This window comes from Asterias rubens, chromosome 3 (genome assembly GCF_902459465.1).
Source record: "Asterias rubens chromosome 3, eAstRub1.3, whole genome shotgun sequence".
NCBI lineage: Eukaryota > Metazoa > Echinodermata > Asteroidea > Forcipulatida > Asteriidae > Asterias > Asterias rubens.
Window position 1 is genome coordinate 22,514,017 of NC_047064.1, and position 21,211 is coordinate 22,535,227.

General features: G+C 39.0%; 1 protein-coding gene across 1 annotated transcript; it reads left to right on the plus strand.

Moving 5' to 3' along the window:
* The first annotated feature begins 14,212 nt into the window (after positions 1 to 14,212).
* On the plus strand, positions 14,213 to 20,973 carry LOC117288434. Its single transcript, XM_033769296.1, has 5 exons — positions 14,213 to 14,456; positions 15,059 to 15,124; positions 17,323 to 17,387; positions 18,378 to 18,458; positions 19,887 to 20,973. Exons 1-5 carry the CDS (start codon positions 14,363 to 14,365, stop codon positions 19,917 to 19,919), a joined length of 339 nt encoding a protein of 112 aa, XP_033625187.1. The 5' UTR covers positions 14,213 to 14,362; the 3' UTR covers positions 19,920 to 20,973.
* Positions 20,974 to 21,211: the final 238 nt, after the last annotated feature.

The window sequence follows — 21,211 nt, forward strand, 5'->3', positions numbered from 1 at the left end:
GAGCCAATTAAGCAGAAAATATTGCTTAACATTGCTCTGCTAAGTACAACTAAGCAGGATAGCGGTTACATTTTTTAAATGTAATTTGGTGTTTTAGCTGGTAACCTTATTCTTGTAAGCATAAGTTTGTTGTGCTTAGCACCTTTTATGCTTAAGTAGCTCTTAGAAATTGTTGGCTGATAACCTTATTCTGGTTAGCAAAGTCTGTTTGTGTTTAAGTAAATTTTTGCTCTTAAGCAGCTCTGTGATTTTTTTTTGATTTTTTTTATATTTATTTATCGTATGTGAGGTTCATTGTTTTTTTATATAAACCTACCACTTAATGATTTATGCCAAAGTTCATGTTAAAAGTATTCATTATTAAGAAACAAAGTTTCATTTTCTGTTTTTGATCCATCCATTTATTTAACACTACCCGAATTGAACATGTTTTGAGCCGCTTACATTAAAAGCCACATGTACCATGCAAACAACTAAAAATAATAGCTTTAATAGTCAAAACACTTCTAGCCAGAATGCCATGTACGGTATTTATTTGGTTTAACTGGTTCCACACTGATTATTCTCAGGTAAATCAATCTCGAATGGAAAACCTCAAAGCAAAGCCACCTACATCAGACTTCAACATTTATTTAGAAATGGTGAGCATTATAATATTATTTGGGTTCTTGCTATTATGATTTGTATTATGAATACCAAAATGATCAGTGGTTTGTAAGTTAGTCAGGAGTTAATAGACAGGGTGTACTTTTCATAATAACTGATTACTTCACAACTTAATGACAATCAGAACATACTTTCTTGGTAAAGAGCGCTGGAGATTACTTCACAACTTAATGACAATCACAACTTAATGACAATGAAAAGATACTTTCTTGGTAAAGAGCGCTGGAGAGATGAGGAACGATTCACTTAAAAGTAGTATATTTTTAAAGAAAGGGATAAATTGTCACCCCAAAATTTGAGTAATGGGAAAGGATTCAGGCATGAAGCCTTTCCCATGAAACTGAAAGCCAACAATTCTATGAAACGAGGGTGTCTTTTGTCATGATTTTGTTCAGCTTCGATGTATATTTTTAAGCCCAAATGTTCACAGGTTTGATGCATAATGAGTTTGGATACACTATGTGAGGGTACTGGTCTTTGACAATTAGCAGAAGTATACACTGTCTTTAAAACAACTGTACCACACAAGAAAACCAAAAAGCATACAAGTTCAAGCATAAAATTCTTTAAAATGTTTGGGGAAAAAATCCAGCTTTGCTAAAAAAAAAAACTAAACAAAACGTACATTTTTTTTCTCAAAAGTGGAAATGGCCAAGTTTTAAAGGGAAGTTTCGATTGATTTTCTCTAAAGATTGATTTTCTCTAAAGATGAAACGCAAGTGTCTATAAGAATGTCAGATATATCACTCCAAGTACTTCTTATACGTGTACATAGTATTTAGCCCCTCTTAGATATTGATGGTAAATGTCTTTAACAAAGTTGACAGTGGGAAGTAAAATAAATAATGATGATAATGTGTCGAGCAATATGAATGTTAACCCAGTGATCATCTTACTAGACAGGTTTTTATGGATGTTGTACATTATTGTGTATATTTAAAGTGTAAAAATTATGATCATGTGATATAAATTGTTCCCTAAATAAAAAATGCAAAGTGTCGTGTTTACTTAACGATCGTTTACTGTTCCTGATTTAGTTTGTGTCTGTTCTCCGTAATGGTCTTAGCGTCATATTCATGATTTTATATCTGATCAATATCTATCTACATCTATGTGGTGCTCACCAAATCCTGTTCGGCATCTAGATAAGGAACGGTGTGTGGTTCTTCCAGTAGTGGACACCAACAATGTGCTCTTTGTTTTAATTAATTTGTACAGGTAAGTAAATTGCAGCCCTTTCACATGACAACTTGTTTTTGACTGAGCGCCTGACAGCAGCCACTCAAATCAGCTCTGTGTTTGTTTGCTAATTTCTTAGTATATTGCTCAATTTGTGTTTTTATTCTTATACAACTGGATTTGTTACTACACCTGGAATCTACAGGACTTTTCTGTGTATCCTGGAGTCATCTGAATTGTGAAAATAGTGTTTTTCTGTTGGAAATTTTCACTGTCTCAGCTGAGAATTCTGGTGTATAAAGCTTACACACACTTAGGTGGCTGCATCCTGTGCAGTCATCCACCTAGTCCATGGACATTTTTCGCCCATCTGGGGACAATGGAGGTAAGTATCCTTTTCATTCTTTCTCTGCTTGCTAGACCATTGTACTGTACTGACTCATCTGTGGTCAGCTTTGTTCCATCAGCATCAATTGTGTCTGGTGCTTGCATCCTGCCAAAGACACATCTAGGCCTCATCCACCATCGAAGATATCTGAAATGCCCTGTTTCTTACTATGACAACTCCCCAGCCACTTTTCATTTGGAAATTGTGATTTTTGGTGACATTGCTGTAAATCCCGGCCCTGAAGGTGTAAATAACTCAAACTCAGCAGAAGCTAGTCCAAACTCTGCAAATTCCTACTCGCGGAACAAGCTTCTAAGTCTCCGCTATGCCCCATCCACACGTGCTACAACTCTGCTGCCTTCCTGTTTGTTATCATTACAGAACCTTGGCCTTTTTGTAAATCCCAGCACTGTTTACCAACCTACACATCGTGGTAAAAAAGCTGGTCGCCGTAGAACTGTTCATAAACCCCCTGTACCCGAAGTTACACTCCCTTCTGTTCCAGTACCAGTGACTACAGCCAAATCTCAACTCAGCCTTTGTGTTCTAAACACACAGTCCATCTGTAACAAGTATGACGATTTTGCTGATTTTGTTCTGCAAAAAGATCTGGACCTTGTTGCCGTTTCAGAAACATGGCTGAGACCAGACGACAACTTAACATGTCGTCAATGTACGCCTGCTGGCTACTACTTTCATCACATCCCAAGACCTCACAAGACTGGTGGAGGAGTTGCAATACTGTACAGATCTACTTTATCTGTCTCTGTGAAAAGTAATGACGTCCAGTACACAACTTTTGAATCTCTTCATGCTGAAGTTTCCGGAAACTCTAAATCTGTTCGACTTGTCATTGTATACAGACCTGAAAGGGATTCAAACGGCCAACATGTGACTTTCTCAAGTTTTCTAAGGGAGTTTGAGAATTTGATTTTGGAATATCTGCTTCATCCATCGGAAATCATTATCACCGGCGACTTTAACATTCATGTTGATGACGTCCACAACACCAATGCAAACCAGTTTAAGCATCTACTTCAAGCTTTTGGTCTTACCCAGCATATCAAGGAGCCAACTCATCGTCTCGGTCATTGCTTGGATCTTCTCATAACTCGTGATATCTCCCCACCAATTGCCTCAAACTTTATTATTCTACCTGGATTATCTGACCATTATGCAGTCATGTGTAACTTGAGTCTGTGCAAGCCCAAAGTCCCAACCGTCACTATAAAGAGCCGACAATGGAAACATGTGAATTCTCCCGAAGTGTTCCACGACATAGGCACTCATTTAGCAAATCTAGAAGTTGATCATGACTGCTTGGATTCCTATATCAGCCAATATGAGAGTACAGTCAGTGACATCTTGGATAAATACGCACCTTGGAAAACGAGATCAGTCAAGGTCCGAACTGAAGTCTCCTGGTTCAATGATGATATTCGTACAGCGAGAAAGATCTGTCGTCAACTGGAGCGGAAGTGGCGGAAAAATGGCAAATTAGCAACACAACGACAAGAATATCGCAACCAATGTAAAGTAGTTAGGAATTTGATCAACCAGGCAAAGATCATCCATTATTCATCTCAAGTACAAGAATCCTCAGGAGATCAAAAGAAGCTCTTCAAGATAATTGGTAAGTTGTTGCTCAAACCCAAAACCCCTGTCCTTCCATCCACCTACAATAACCAGGACTTAGCAAACGAGTTCCAGAAATTCTTTGTCACCAAGATTTCAGACATCCGCTCATCATTTTCATCAGTCCCTTACAACGTGCCGCAGACATTGCCACATCTTCAACCAGAGTGTAGACTATCTGTGTTTGAGCCTGCCACTGTTGCTGAGATTCAAAGGGTTATTATGAAATCTCCTTCAAAATCCTGTGAGCTGGATCCAGTATCAACATCCATGATAAAGCAAAACATTGATATATTTGTACCCTACATCACTAAGCTTGTAAACGAATCTCTCAGTTCCGGTTGTTTCCCAGATAGCCTCAAAGTTTCCTACATCAGGCCGCTCATCAAGAAACCAAACCTGGACAAGGAGATATTTAAAAACTACAGACCGGTTGCAAACTTAAAATATCTTGGAAAAGTCATCGAACGAGTAGTGTCATCACGTATTTCTGATCACATTCATACTTTCAACCTGTCCGACGTGTTCCAGTCAGCATACAAGCCTTTCCATGGGACCGAGGCTGCACTAGTCCGTGTGAGCAACGATATTCTCTCTTCTATGGACAATGGTAACCTTACAGCACTAGTCCTGCTAGACCTGAGTGCTGCTTTTGACACTGTTGATCATAACATCCTTCTCTCTCGGCTCCAGAATCACCTTGGCATAGAGGACACAGCCCTAGCATGGTGCAAATCGTATCTCCACAATAGAACTCAGCATGTATGTATTGGCACTGCGATATCCGACCCTGTTGTTTTGAACTACTCTGTGCCACAGGGGTCGATACTCGGCCCGCAGTGGTTTACGCTGTACACTTTACCGATTCGTGACATCATCCTCAAATTTAATCTGAATTACCATGTGTACGCAGACGACACTCAGCTATACATCACGTTTAAATCTTCTCAAGAAAACGCCAATGCATCTATTGCAAGACTTGAGAAATGCATCCAAGAGATTCGACGTTGGACACAACAAAACTTCCTGAAGTTAAATGATGATAAGACAGAGTTCCTTTTATTTGGGTCACGTCAACAGTTAACTAAGGTTTCAGTGCCATACATCTCCATCGGTGATGCTCGGATAGCTCCCTCGCTAAAAGCTCGGAACTTGGGGGTTATTTTTGATTCATCGATGACACTTCAGCCACACATCAACAATATTGTTCGTTTATCATCATATCACATCAGGAATATAGGTAAGATTCGCAAGTACTTGGATAAAAGTGCCACTGAAAAGGTCATTCACGCATTTGTTACTTCTCGTCTTGACAACGGCAATGCTCTTCTATACAGTCTACCTAACAACCAGATTTCCCGACTTCAACGGCTCCAAAATACTGCTGCCCGCATTGTGACACTGTCTAGAAAATCCTGTTCTATCACCCCCATTCTGAAACAACTACACTGGCTCCCTATCTCTCAACGAATCATCTTCAAGCTGATGCTCATTGTCCACAAAGCTCTAAATGGCAAGGCTCCCCACTATATTTCTGAACTGCTTCAAGTTTACACTCCATCAAGGAATCTTCGATCAAGTTCCATGCTTCTCCTCATTGAACCCAAGTCTCGACACTCATGGGGTGACAGGTCTTTTTCTTCAGCCGCGCCACGCATCTGGAACTCTCTACCACTTAATCTTCGATCTTGTGTTTGTACCGCAAAATTCAAGTCTCTTCTCAAAACTTATCTTATGTCACAGGTTTTCAATGACTAATTTTGTTGTGTCTGTTTTTCTTTGTGTTTTGTTCTTGTTTTTGTTTTGGTTTTACTGCGCCTTGAACACCCAGCAGGGTGGATATGTGCGCATTACAAGTCTTATTATTATTATATTATTATTATTATTAACTAAACAGACATTCCTTGCGAACTGGTCTCACTATTTGCGAAGAAAACGAGCTCGTGTGAAATGCAGCATTTTGTTTACATGTTCTCCATTCCTAGCGAAATGTTCTCAAACATGCTGCCTTTAATGTGCCGAAATGCTACATATTAAAAACACTGCCCTCACTCGTCAGAATAAATGAATATTTTTTATCAGATTTTTTTCTGGAGTAATTTTTAATCACGTCAGTCACAAGTCAAGTTCGTGTATACAAGTTAATGTTTTCGTGTCAATATTTAAGGTTGATCTTCATTCAAACAAAATAAATAAATAACCAATTTAGAATAATAGCAAAACCAGCTCACAGTTTGGGGCAGTAGACTTCCCTATAATTGTGTTCAAATCTTAAGTTTTCCATTTGTTGGGGTTGAGAGGCAGGTAGTTTTAACAACACCCTTGTTGTTTTCGGTCATTATGCGCTGTTTTTTAAGAGAAAATCTGGATGTCTTGATTTTTCTCAGGTTCCGTGGATTTTCTAAGGTTCGGTGACCGGGAAACGACCAAGACACATTCATATTATTGGTGTAATTGTCTACGTCGTAAATATTCATTTGATTGTGCCACAGATCGGTGGTTTGGAAACATTATTTCTTAAGGATAATTCACATGCACACTTAAATCTGATATGAACATTTATTCCAATCTCTTGCCGTTTCAAAAAAACAGAAAGACATGTTTAGAATGTCCGAAGTTTTTAGCTAGTCCATCCCGGTATCATTTCCATTAATCAAAATAAGTATAGAATGTTATTGACAGCGGACCATTAATTTGTGTCAAATTTATTGTTAGCCCTTTACTTGCAAGAGTCTATAGTTTTAACAATTATTATACATGTCTGTATTTTGTTTGAGTCTGTGTTAATTTTGCACCTGGCACAAAAAGAAACAAATATTAGCCAATGGTCTTTCAATTATAACAAACCTTTGATCGTTCATAGGAACAGTTGAGTACTTCGGATAGAATGTTCTGTTTTGCCCCCTTCTCTCTACCAAGTCCACGCCCCTTTCCTTTTTATGTTTTCTTTCTGTTTATATATAGTATACGTATTGAAGAAACCCTTTTCGTTTTTGTTGAGAGCGAGCCTGGAATGAGATGTCTGATTTGAGGAAACAAGAAACTCACATGGGAGGAAATGCAAACCATTCACGGCTTTTGTAAAGGGAATTAAAACAAAATAAATACTCACAGGTTTTTTTTATGAGATATATGTTTGTAGAATTTCAACAAACTCACTGAGGGAAAGTCTTCAAAGAACATGAGAGACCTGACTATTCAGATGCGTGAAATTGTTCTGTTAGGAATTGTTCAGTTTATTCTGACCACGTGATGTGCTCATTTGGCTTAAGTAGGGTCACGTGACCACTAAGGTTTGAACTTCACTTTAAACCCGTCACCAATAACCTTTCCGCTGAGACTTCACGCCAGACCAATGACCATCTGTAACTAAATCGAAGCCAGTCAACGTTCTTCAAATCACTCTGACCCACATTCTTCAAATCACCCTGACCCACAACCCTAAAACAGCTGCGACTATCACCCCTTCCCCATGTTTTCCCCGCAACCAAGAAAGTTTGGTTTTCATCTGAAATCAGTGAATATTTGCCTCAGAATGGAACCTTTCGTCATCATTCTATTAAGAAAAATCAACCCCGATGAGCCAACAATCTACACACAACACAATAATGCCTTGGGTATGTTAAAGACCAGTCTTCTCAAATACCATCTCAACATAATATGCATAAAAAACAAACCGTTGGATATTTGAACTCAGTTGGCCGTTGAAGTTGCGAGACAATAATGGAGTTGTTTAGACCTCAGCAGAGGTCTCGAATTCAATTAAAAATTTGGATGAGAAATAATATAGGTTTTCTCGGTCAAATTCGGCAAATGAGCAGTCAATTTCATTTTCATGCGTTCGAATTAAAACTGTTTTGCCTCTCCAGTTTTTACTGTGTTTCAAATTCAGAATTCGGCCGAAGTCGAGTGAAATTCCTTTAGCACTCTGTTCAATTTAGCGTATCGTCATTCTTTTTCGTGACACACACGCCTCAAGAAGCGTCTGTGAACTTGAATGCTGCTTTTAATTCAATTTCGTGCCAAATAGAATAAGCTGGTGGTTAAATTGGCTGCTCATTTTCCGAAATTGACCGAGAAAACCTATACTTCTTTCTCAAAAACTTTGTTGTTTCAGAAGGAGCCGTTTCTCACATTGTCTTATACTATCATCAGCTCTCAATTACTTGTTACCAAGTACGTTTTTATGCTAACAATTATTTGGAGTAATTACCCATGTTGGTGTCCACTGCCTTTAAGCTGTATATATGCATAAAGAGAGGACGCCATTACTGCCCGCACACCACGATGCATTTTGACATGGAATTTGAGACTCGCAATGGGAGCAACCGACGGAACTTGGCGTCTCCATTAGATCAATCCACAGGGACCATAACTTGGAAACGGTACTCTTTAATCCCGCCCTTTGCTGTTGAGTGGTGCTCTGCGAATATCAAATAACTTGTTATGTGGTTCTCTTATTGGAATAATGTTTTGATCTGTATAAAAACAATGGGAGCAATCACCTTGTAGTTCGAATGATCTTTTATGACAATTACAATGTATCTTGAAATTTATTGCTAGAGAACATTTCTTTGACTTTCCCAAGCTTTCCAAAACTATTCTTATAATTGCCTCTGAAGATTTCTTCATACCTTTCTCACTCGTTCTTGTAAAAAGTCACTGTAATATATGAATCTACATTTATGTATAATAAAAAACAACCGAACGGTTATTTTAAACCAAATGTAAACTTTGCCTTTAAGTGGACACCATGTTCCAAAATTATTCTCATTTGAAATCCCTCTTAAACTTTAGTGTTTTGGCACCGGGCACAGCCCTTCTCCCCCAATTTTTATATCATCTTTTACAAAACGGGCTGCGCGACTTCTTTTTTTAACCGGTAAAAGAACAAAACAACTGACCAGGTTTCTATGTATTAGTTTGTATTTAGATGCAGAATTAAAGACAACCCGCCTTTTCTTCTTCTTCTTATCTCTGCCCGTGCAACGGCAGAGATATTGTCCTTGTGGTGGATATTATCTCTGCCCGTGCAACGGCAGAGATATTGTCCTTGTGGTGGATATTCTTCTTCTTCTTCTTCTTCTTCTTCTTCTCCTTCTCCTTCTTCTTCAGCTTGCATTTGCAAAACCGTGGCCACATATTGGGCTTGGGCTTAGGCTCCGTCAGTTATTTAGAAAACATGTGCTTTTCTAACGGGGCTTCAAACAGGCAGACGAAGCCCAAGCCGAAGCCCAAGTGACATCCCAAGCTAAAGCCGCGGTTTCGTAAAAAACGGAACCAAAAATTCCAACCTCGTACCTAAAGCTTGTAAGCCGATCAGAATTGCAACGTAAAAATATAACGAGGTTGTTTTATTTACGTGATGAGTGACTCCTCTACGCTGCGCTGCGAGACGATCACCACCGAAGCTTTTCCCCACGTTATTGCAATGGGGGATTTTCCGGTCGCAGTGTGACCTGCACCGTGAACGTTAAAAACACTCTGCCGTGGTCTGGAGCTTATTCACGGCATACGGGTTCGGTGAAAACCCGGAGAGCCAACGGATGTTAACCGTGCTAACCGTGTATGGTTGTTAGTTACATGAGCTTTAGTTTGAGTGAGGAAACTTCGCAATCGTCACCGTTAATCCATAAGTCAATAGTCATTCAATAACGGAGCATTTTTATAGAAAAATTGTTTTAAATTAGCTTATTAGCTTTTACAAATTATTCTTTTCACAGTGCATCTTAAGAAAAGGTTTTGAATGTTTTTGGAATTTATGTGAGATTCATTACCTTGCCAAATGTCTTTGCAATGAAATATGTTGTAAAACAACTGCATGATACTGTTGGTAACAGTACCAAACTTAAGTGTTTCTTAGTAAAAGTTGGACACTTGATATTAATAGTGTTATCACTTGTCCATGTAATAATAGGCAGCTGACTTTTACCTAATCAAAAAGGTACGGTGGCCCAAAAGGACATCGCATAACTGTAAACTTGTCGGCATACGTATGCCGTGAAAATATTTGGGAATATGTGCGCATGCTTACGTATGCGCTTGCGTATGGTGGGATTTCGTTAAGATATTCGCGAGTAACGTATGCGAATATGTTTGAGTTGTCGAAAATTTTATTATACTTTGTCGCATATGTTTAATTAAAATTTCTAATATATATCTGTGGATTTTTAGCATCCAGTCTGATCGCGACATCATACTTATTCGCGAATAATTTCTTGACACCGCATACGTATGCGCAAACATTTGCGAATAAATTTGTGACATCGCAAACGTATGCAATCAAAAAGGTACGGTGGCCCAAAAGCACATCGCATAACTGTAAACTTGTCGGCATACGTACATGTATGTCGTGAAAATATTTGGGAATATGTGCGCATGCTTACGTATGCGCTTGCGTATGGTCGGATTTCGTATTCGCGAGTAACGTATGCGAATATGTTTGAGTTGTCGAAAATTTTATTGCATACTTTGTCGCATACGTTTAAATAAAATTTCTAATATATATCTGTGGATTTTTAGCATCCAGTCTGATCGCGACATCGTACTTATTTGCGAATAATTTCACGACACCGCATACGTATGCGCAAACATTTGCAAATAAATTTGTGACATCGCAATTGTATGCGCACCTGTTAGCGATATGTCCCTTCAGGGCCCCCATGCCTGCCGGAGTTATAAGCTTCATGTTACAGATTGTTCTGTATCACCCCCAAAACACACACAATTTTCATTTCTCTAAGTGCAACATAAACCATGCAGAATATTATGCTCCACCCCCCGCCGGGCAGAGATACCCGTATTTGCTCAAATACAGCTACCGTGCTTTCTAGTTCTTCTTCTTCTTCTTCTTCTCCTTCTCCTTCTTCTTCAGCTTGCATTTGCAAAACCGTGGCCACATATTGGGCTTGGGCTTAGGCTCCGTCAGTTATTTAGAAAACATGTGCTTTTCTAACGGGGCTTCAAACAGGCAGACGAAGCCCAAGCCGAAGCCCAAGTGACATCCCAAGCTAAAGCCGCGGTTTCGTAAAAAACGGAACCAAAAATTCCAACCTCGTACCTAAAGCTTGTAAGCCGATCAGAATTGCAACGTAAAAATATAACGAGGTTGTTTTATTTACGTGATGAGTGAATCCTCTACGCTGCGCTGCGAGACGATCACCACCGAAGCTTTTCCCCACGTTATTGCAATGGGGGATTTTCCGGTCGCAGTGTGACCTGCACCGTGAACGTTAAAAACACTCTGCCGTGGTCTGGAGCTTATTCACGGCATACGGGTTCGGTGAAAACCCGGAGAGCCAACGGATGTTAACCGTGCTAACCGTGTATGGTTGTTAGTTACATGAGCTTAAGTTTGAGTGAGGAAACTTCGCAATCGTCACCGTTAATCCATAAGTCAATAGTCATTCAATAACGGAGCATTTTTATAGAAAAATTGTTTTAAATTAGCTTATTAGCTTTTACAAATTATTCTTTTCACAGTGCATCTTAAGAAAAGGTTTTGAATGTTTTTGGAATTTATGTGAGATTCATTACCTTGCCAAATGTCTTTGCAATGAAATATGTTGTAAAACAACTGCACGATACTGTTGGTAACAGTACCAAACTTAAGTGTTTCTTAGTAAAAGTTGGACACTTGATATTAATAGTGTTATAACTTGTCCATGTAATAATAGGCAGCTGACTTTTACCTAATCAAAAAGGTACGGTGGCCCAAAAGGACATCGCATAACTGTAAACTTGTCGGCATACGTATGCCGTGAAAATATTTGGGAATATGTGCGCATGCTTACGTATGCGCTTGCGTATGGTGGGATTTCGTTAAGATATTCGCGAGTAACGTATGCGAATATGTTTGAGTTGTCGAAAATTTTATTATACTTTGTCGCATATGTTTAATTAAAATTTCTAATATATATCTGTGGATTTTTAGCATCCAGTCTGATCGCGACATCATACTTATTCGCGAATAATTTCTTGACACCGCATACGTATGCGCAAACATTTGCGAATAAATTTGTGACATCGCAAACGTATGCAATCAAAAAGGTACGGTGGCCCAAAAGCACATCGCATAACTGTAAACTTGTCGGCATACGTACATGTATGTCATGAAAATATTTGGGAATATGTGCGCATGCTTACATATGCGCTTGCGTATGGTCGGATTTCGTATTCGCGAGTAACGTATGCGAATATGTTTGAGTTGTCGAAAATTTTATTGCATACTTTGTCGCATACGTTTAAATAAAATTTCTAATATATATCTGTGGATTTTTAGCATCCAGTCTGATCGCGACATCGTACTTATTCGCGAATAATTTCACGACACCGCATACGTATGCGCAAACATTTGCAAATAAATTTGTGACATCGCAATTGTATGCGCACCTGTTAGCGATATGTCCCTTCAGGGCCCCCATGCCTGCCGGAGTTATAAGCTTCATGTTACAGATTGTTCTGTATCACCCCCAAAACACACACAATTTTCATATCTCCAAGTGCAACATAAACCATGCAGAATAAATGCTCCGCCCCCCGCCGGGCAGAGATACCCGTATTTGCTCAAATACAGCTACCGTGCTTTCTAGTTCTTCTTCTTCTTCTTCTCCTTCTCCTTCTTCTTCAGCTTGCATTTGCAAAACCGTGGCCACATATTGGGCTTGGGCTTAGGCTCCGTCAGTTATTTAGAAAACATGTGCTTTTCTAACGGGGCTTCAAACAGGCAGACGAAGCCCAAGCCGAAGCCCAAGTGACATCCCAAGCTAAAGCCGCGGTTTCGTAAAAAACGGAACCAAAAATTCCAACCTCGTACCTAAAGCTTGTAAGCCGATCAGAATTGCAACGTAAAAATATAACGAGGTTGTTTTATTTACGTGATGAGTGAATCCTCTACGCTGCGCTGCGAGACGATCACCACCGAAGCTTTTCCCCACGTTATTGCAATGGGGGATTTTCCGGTCGCAGTGTGACCTGCACCGTGAACGTTAAAAACACTCTGCCGTGGTCTGGAGCTTATTCACGGCATACGGGTTCGGTGAAAACCCGGAGAGCCAACGGATGTTAACCGTGCTAACCGTGTATGGTTGTTAGTTACATGAGCTTTAGTTTGTGAGTGAGGAAACTTCGCAATCGTCACCGTTAATCCATAAGTCAATAGTCATTCAATAACGGAGCATTTATATAGAAAAATTGTTTTAAATTAGCTTATTAGCTTTTACAAATTATTCTTTTCACAGTGCATCTTAAGAAAAGGTTTTGAATGTTTTTGGAATTTATGTGAGATTCATTACCTTGCCAAATGTCTTTGCAATGAAATATGTTGTAAAACAACTGCATGATACTGTTGGTAACAGTACCAAACTTAAGTGTTTCTTAGTAAAAGTTGGACACTTGATATTAATAGTGTTATCACTTGTCCATGTAATAATAGGCAGCTGACTTTTACCTAATCAAAAAGGTACGGTGACCCAAAAGGACATCGCATAACTGTAAACTTGTCGGCATACGTATGCCGTGAAAATATTTGGGAATATGTGCGCATGCTTACGTATGCGCTTACGTATGGTGGGATTTCGTTAAGATATTCGCGAGTAACGTATGCGAATATGTTTGAGTTGTCGAAAATTTAATTATTATACTTTGTCGCATATGTTTAATTAAAATTTCTAATATATATCTGTGGATTTTTAGCATCCAGTCTGATCGCGACATCATACTTATTCGCGAATAATTTCTTGACACCGCATACGTATGCGCAAACATTTGCGAATAAATTTGTGACATCGCAAACGTATGCAATCAAAAAGGTACGGTGGCCCAAAAGCACATCGCATAACTGTAAACTTGTCGGCATACGTACATGTATGTCGTGAAAATATTTGGGAATATGTGCGCATGCTTACGTATGCGCTTGCGTATGGTCGGATTTCGTATTCGCGAGTAACGTATGCGAATATTGTTCTGTATCACCCCCAAAACACACACAATTTTCATTTCTCCAAGTGCAACATAAACCATGCAGAATATTATGCTCCACCCCCCGCCGGGCAGAGATACCCGTATTTGCTCAAATACAGCTACCGTGCTTTCTAGTTCTTCTTCTTCTTCTTCTTTTCGGTCAATTTCACTAACATTTTATGTTTATCCAAATTTTTTAGTTGATAGTCCCTTAACTCATGCTCAAACCGCGCTAATAATCGTGAATTATGTTCGCATAGTTGTCATCAGAGAGACAGGCGACGATAAAATTGTCGGCTTCTTCGTTTTATTTTCCTTATGAACAATAAAGGGAACTCAGTCACGTGGTCTGAATTGGGCTTATAAGCGACCGCATCAGTATGCTACACGTTCAGACCTGTGAGTTTTGTCGGTGGTCAGTTTCTTGATGCATGTGTTTTTTTCTTTCAAAAACTTGAAAACAGCGAGACTTTTCGGTTTTGTGGAGGGGAAGACGACATCGCAGAGACGTGCGTAAAAGAGTGAACGGTGATTATGGGTTACTTTTCAGCAAGTTTGCCTTCACTACCAGTCGTCACCATGTTCGTTTTGGCGACAGTTGTAATCGTAAACACATCAATAACGGATGGTAAGCAAGACTAGCTAATTATTCTTATCCATTCTGTCATTTCTTTTGCGTATGTGATGTTTTTGTTGGTTCTGTTGTTTACTAAACTTACCTTTCATATCATAGTTTTATAAATATTATCTGTAATTTTGTAGTTTCTGTCTAGGGGCTTTTTATCAATGTTTTGACAATTACATTTTCCATTTTTATCTTTTTAATGGAAAAATAAATTATTGAATTGAATTTGTTTTCGAAAGCGTATACATAATGTCTTCATTGAGGGAGACAAGCGGGGGCAAAATACAACATATTGAGGTGTCAAACCAATTGTTATGCTTTTTGTGATTATGGGAGATGGAAGCAGGGAGGGTTCTGGTTTATATAGCCACTGTGCCCCCCCCCCCCCCCCCCCCCCCCGGTTACGTCACGGTTGGAAAGGGCGGGTACGAAATTCACGCAATTTGATATTTTCGTTTGTTTATGAACACATAAATCACTGAATAATGAACTGAATATTAACCATAAAATGAATACTTTAGGCTTCAATATAACTTCACATTGCTATAAATATTTATGCTGCTCTTTATTTTTTGTTTTCTTCCCTAATGCATGGTCTGCTGAAGCGCGTTGCGCCAACATCAAATGTGTAGACGTCAATTCAGCCACTTGCAGGTTTTGTAATAGAAGAGGTAAGTCTTCACAGAAGTTCTCGCTATTATGGTTTAACTAAAAAAAGCCTTGGATTCAAACAGGAATGACTTAAAACAAGACTGTCACCCATCCCACCAACCCACCCTACCCCACTCAGGAGTCACGCCCTTGCCATTACTAGAAGTGGAAAATTACGACCAGTTTGACTATAATAAACTCGCCAACATTCAGCTGCCTGTTATTAAGATACAGTTTCTGAAATCCAGTTTCATGAAATCCAGTTTCATGAAATCCAGTTTCATGAAATCCCGGCTGAAACCTAGACAACGGTAATGAGCATTGGGGAAAGAATGAAGATTATGACGCCCCCCACAAAAACAACTTTACCTACCCCCCCCCCTCCCCCCTCCCCCCCAACCCCCCATATCCCGTCACATTGCAGTCTATTTGTTCCCATAGTTTAGGATTCAATATATACATGCACTCTGTTATTACATACAAAAAGTGAGAGTAGACGCTCTTCATTATTAGCGCAATGGTTATCCGCAGATGTGTGTGATGCGTTGCTGATCAAGCGTGGAATCTGGTGCACCCTGAAGTGGCAGGAGGAAGGGGGAAGGGGCAGGGGTCATCATTTCAGAAACCTGCCCCCCCCCCCCATCCATTCATTTATGTTAAAATACAATTAATACAATTAATGAGTAAGACCACCGACAAATACAATTGTTAGGCGGGGGTGGGGGGGGGGGGTTGAGACCCCCCTCTCCCATTCCACCCCACTTATGCATTCTGGGATGATGACAGTTAAGGAGATACGTTGTTTCAGTTGCTACAGTGGTTTTGTTGTCAACACTCGAAAAAACACTCCCGTTACAATCTGCCCTTAACGTAACACGAAACTTCCATTTCTATGATAACATTAATTCATGATATCCTGTGTTTTTCCGTTTTTCAGTGGAATTTTTGTTAAGTGCAATTAGGAGCAGCACTTTTTGTTTTTTCTTTAATAATGCTTCTGACATAAAAGCAGCGTCGTCAATGAGGCGCACTTTATTTGAAATAGTGTAAGACCACTAAATGTTGTCACAAATTTGCTATTTTGTTGCCCGTGGGGAAAAATGAGAGAAAATGATGATGTTCGTCGTCATATTCTGTCAGATTTGATTTTTTACACGGCGTTAGGATGTTAATAATAATTGTATTGTTTGATGAGTTGTGATGCAAAGTGGATAAAAGCTCCATGATTAGGGATGGTGGGGGAAATAACTCTTTTAATGGAGAGGGAATGCAATGAAAATGGTTTCGATTTTGGCAAGTTTATCATCAATTGATGAAGTGCTGAGAGTACGAAGTTATTAACTTATTATTTGTTATGTCTTTCAAAAACATGGTTGGAGGATATTGTGCTTTTGCACGTATAGCATTGCTACATTAAGAAATATAGTCCCATGTGAAATCGTTTCTAAAAAGGCACCGTGTTATACGAATCATAGTGACTGTCCGAATTCAATTCTGTATAATTCCTTATTCCCCATCCCCTTGCAAGGAAAGCACATGGTGTAGAACGGTGCACGGGAGGGGCTCCCGCCTCCCTCCGCACCACACCATAGCCTGCCCTTCCACCCATCTCTTTTTTTCATTAGTTTGATATTTAGCCATCGAAGTGAACCTTTGATTACATTGAACCTGTTCTTCTGAAGTTTTTATTTTTGCAAAAACCTCCCCTGCACCCCCACCCTTCACCGAGTCCATCTCAGCACCCAGTAGTAAACGCACACTATGCCATAATCGAGTAGTTTTCCGACAGTTCCTATTGTTTGAATCTTTGTTTTTTTAACCGTTCGATTGTTTCAATCCTATATAAATGAAAATAATACGACTATTCTGTGGAAATTTCAGTTCAAAATGTTGACGTTTTTTTTATAGTTTTTTTTTAGATTTCTAACAAAATCTGGCGCGGTTTTGCGCAAGACAAATAATCCGTAATAGGAATACACAATCTGAAAAACATTTAATGTAGAAATATTTCTCAGATTGAAATGTTCTTGAATCCCTTCCTTTGCTTGAACCGCATTCCTTTGAAGAGAATTGTTTCTTAAATAGTAATTACTATTTTATTTTTACATTATTAGCAGCTGCAGTGCTCCTTATACCAGAGTAACATTTCAAAGTAATTAAATTTTGGAGTAATTACCAATGACTCTCAATAATTGTTGTTATCATATTTATTTTTCAGGTGGTAAAAGATCAGAAAACTTTGGATGGAGTGAAGATAACAACTTGCAAGATGAAACCGATGACGTAAGAGAAACTGTTGCTTAGTAACATGTCTTTAATGTTGATGTCCCCATATCATTCTGGCGGCAATCCAACCTAAGATGACTTGATGTACTTTCGTGGACGCATCTCAGAATCTGAATCTCAAACCTGTGATAATGTCAAAGAATTTGTTTTTTTTTAAGTGAGAAGCCAACATAATGCGTGCATCAACAACAATCCTGGACACACCTTGACATTTTGATTTCAGTATCTGCCAGGGGGCAACGTTTTCTTATCAAAGGAAAAGAGGCAATAAGCTGAACTGGGTCCCTTTCCTAAGCAATGCAACGGGCACGTTCGATAGAGGTGCATTACATCTCAAGTTTGCTCCAATTCAAATTATTCTATCCCAAACCTGTGCCGGGTGGTCAGAAAGATAGTTTGGCAATTTGTATTAATTAATAACAATAATAGTGACCCAGTGACACTCATGGCGCTTCAACATTCAGTATTTTCCTCAAAGATGGGACTATACGTTTGAGTTATGAGACCTATTTCTTTTCCACAGCACCCATTGTAATGGTTTACAAGGTTCTGTGGTGCAATATGCAGCCAATCAAACCAGGAACACCGAGGTGAACCATTTCCAAAAGTGCACTGTGTTCTTTTACGTGCGTCGCCAACACAGGATACGACAAACGTCCTATCTAACGTCCCATCTTAAACGTCCCAATACGTCCCATCGTACATGCTTTCCGTTGTTTTGCCTATCGGGCTGGGGGAGACAAAGCGTAAACGGTGACACAGAGTTATAGAAGTACTTGTGTTTATTTACGAGGGATCTTTTTGTACATTTGTTGTACTAAATTGATCCATTAAGAAATTGGATCACAATTATTACTCCAAAATCGGTGTTAGTATTGTTGACAATTGTTTGTGTATTTCATTGTTCATCCCTTGCTCTTTCTGATCGTTTTCCACTTGACTACTTTTTTTGTTTCAATTTGTTTACATGTTTGTTGACGTCATCAGAGAGAGATGATCAGTTCTGATTGTTTTCTTGATTCCGTTGTATCCAGTTTGCCGCCAAATCTTCAAGTGCAAGTGTATGAGGTGGGTATACTCAGCCTGTCAGAAGACTGACAAAATAAAATTATTTATGGTATGGAGACTGAGACAAAAATCTAAAGAGGTATTTGAACCAACTATACCTCCGCATGAACGTGCAGGCAGTGTTTTTTGAGACATCTAACATGTTGACGGTCTCCATATTTTGTCAAATCCATATTTTGTTCGGTTGAACAATTGTTTTTGTTTCATCAACTATCAATAAAGACAGTTGTTGAGAAAATGATTTATCCAATGGCAAACTCAGTCCAATGAGGCGTTGTGATTTTGAATTATCGAGACCCGTATAGCCTATAGGAGTCTCAGATGCAATTATTTGGATTTGGGGGGGGGGGGGGTGAATTACACGGTACAGAGATTAACAAAATCGAGACCAAAAGTACATCATGTGTAGGCAGACAAGATAAGACAGTCAGGAGGGTTTGAGCTCTGTTGATGTACCCATAAGGTTTGTTAGGAAAGAAGAAAATGACTTGATGAATGCAGAAACACCCCCACACCCTAACAAGTTGTTCTTCTTGTATCTACCTGAAAACCCATGTTCGGAGTTGTATGTAGTATAGTTTATAACCGGGGGAAGGCACAATTGGAACAACCCAAAAACATGCAGACGGCCCGGCGTTTGAAGCGTCAGTCGGCAAATAAAAACATCAAATGAAACATGCTCAGAGAAGATCAGGCCCTTCCAGAAAGGAAAGAAAAAACGCATCGGCAATGCCGACTGAATTTTGTTTGTATTTCTGCGCTCTCTGAAGATTTTGTCGAATGCCGATCGTCAATTCAATTTAATTTAATTCAATATTACATTATTTAATTTCCGTCCTGAACACCGAGTAGGTATAGCAGAATGCACATGACAGTATTGTGTAGGCACGATCCTAAACATGTCTTGTATTTGAGTACCCTTATAGAAGATAACACAAACGAAATAATTAAATCATTTAATGGAATCATTAATTAGTTTGTTAACTAAGACGTTAACTAAGACGAGACAAAGACGGACAGAGGGGAACTCCAGAAAGATTTCAGATAAAGTGAGGATTACACAAACGTAGCAGAGGAGGATGCAACGCTGGAGAATAAACATATAATATATTTATATAGAGCTAAGCAGATATTCAAGGTGCTCTTTAAGAGTTCTTAGAAGAACCCTCCTAGATATCGGACAAACACTCACGGCTGGTAAAGTTGTAGGCTACATAAAGACTCAAAAGGTAAAAAGATGGTCATGGAAAAGAAATCCTTGAATTCCCTGAAATACATTCGTTTTCGGTGTCATGTTTGGGTTTTTACCCCCCCCCCCCCATAACGACACTACCTTCGCTACGCCCATTCACCAATTGTCCTGGGGAAGAGATGAGAAAGTGACAAACATTATTTTTAGTTCCGTGTTTAATTCTTCTTCCCTCGTAGATTATCGAGAAACTTCATGTTTCGACCCGATAGATGACGCCAGGATACCGATTGTATTTATCCATTCACGGGTCGGAATTCTAACGGACACGATGTTCAACTGATGACGGATTTATAACTGTTTGCAAAACTATCACTAAATTGTCATTGATATAGAAAACAGCGATGTGTAGGCCTATACATAACAAAAACTCTATTTATTGTATTGTCTAGGCCCTATCTGCAAATGTGAGTGTAGGTATATGACTCTTCACTCCAAGGTTTCTATGCTCTAAGGCAACAAATAAATAGCATAAACAATCAAGCGCAATCCATATTATTTTTAGAAAAATTTAAAAGCCATGCCTGTCATTCTGTCTTGGTAATTGCTTACCTCAAGTATTCGCCAATAGATAGGGATTACATTTAGGGTAGGGGGTACATCTTTGGTTTTACTGAAAAAATTAAAGGTCATAAAAGCATGTGAAGAAATTGAGAGCTGTTGATATTATACAAAACAATTTCAAACGCATCACAAAACCATGTGAAGGAGTATTAGAAAAGAGGTAATTTATCACCAACAAATCTGAACAAGAGACAAACTTATGCATTTAGCCTTTCTCAGAAATTCTATACGCTGGATACACCGAGCAAGGGTATACTTATAGTCTATCCTTCATAGACTTCAAGATTTCAAGTTTTTAATTGCCCATGCTGATCCTTTTTTGAACCCCCCCCCCCCACCCCCGTTTATATCAAACTTACTATTGAGGGATGCGGAGCAGCATACTATCAAATAAAGATGTTGTTTAAAAACGTTTCTTGTTTTTCTTCAATCTGTTCATTTAGGCCTTCACTTGATTTTGTATTGAATGATTTTAAATCACTGTTTATGTGTTTAATGCCAAGGACTGTAAACTGAATTGATTAATATTCAGTTCATTCAGTTCCAATATAGGCCTACTTTGGCTTCTGTGTAGCAACAAAGAAAACGCACAAATAAAATAATGTCACGGTCTTCTTACAAAAGACGTGAATCAATTAATTTCTTTAAAACGGGAAACTATGTCAGAATAAAAATAATATAGAGCAAAGGTAGAAACGGTGCCATTTTGTTTACAGTGAATAGAATTATTTATGTTGTTATTGTTTGTTTGTGTATTTATATGGGGCGCCGTCTGTCAATTAATTGTTTGGCATTTTTAAGGCATGTTTTTACCATGGTTTATTTCATTTTATTTTTTGGAAGGTCAACCAGCCCTCAGATATCCCCACCCCTTCCAACTTACGCCGTTTAATTAAGAGATTGAGGGGATTACCCTATACGCCTATCGAAGAAGTCCTCA

What these genes read in the sequence shown, in the direction of transcription:
- LOC117288434 (XM_033769296.1), top strand. Translation starts at nt 14,363, where the DNA reads ATGGGTTACTTTTCAGCAAGTTTGCCTTCACTACCAGTCGTCACCATG. An exon ending in CAGGTTTTGTAATAGAAGAG is followed by an intron (nt 15,125 to 17,322) that starts GTAAGTCTTCAC and finishes TTTATTTTTCAG; the next exon opens with GTGGTAAAAGATCAGAAAAC. An exon ending in TTCAAGTGCAAGTGTATGAG is followed by an intron (nt 18,459 to 19,886) that starts GTGGGTATACTC and finishes CTTCCCTCGTAG; the next exon opens with ATTATCGAGAAACTTCATGT.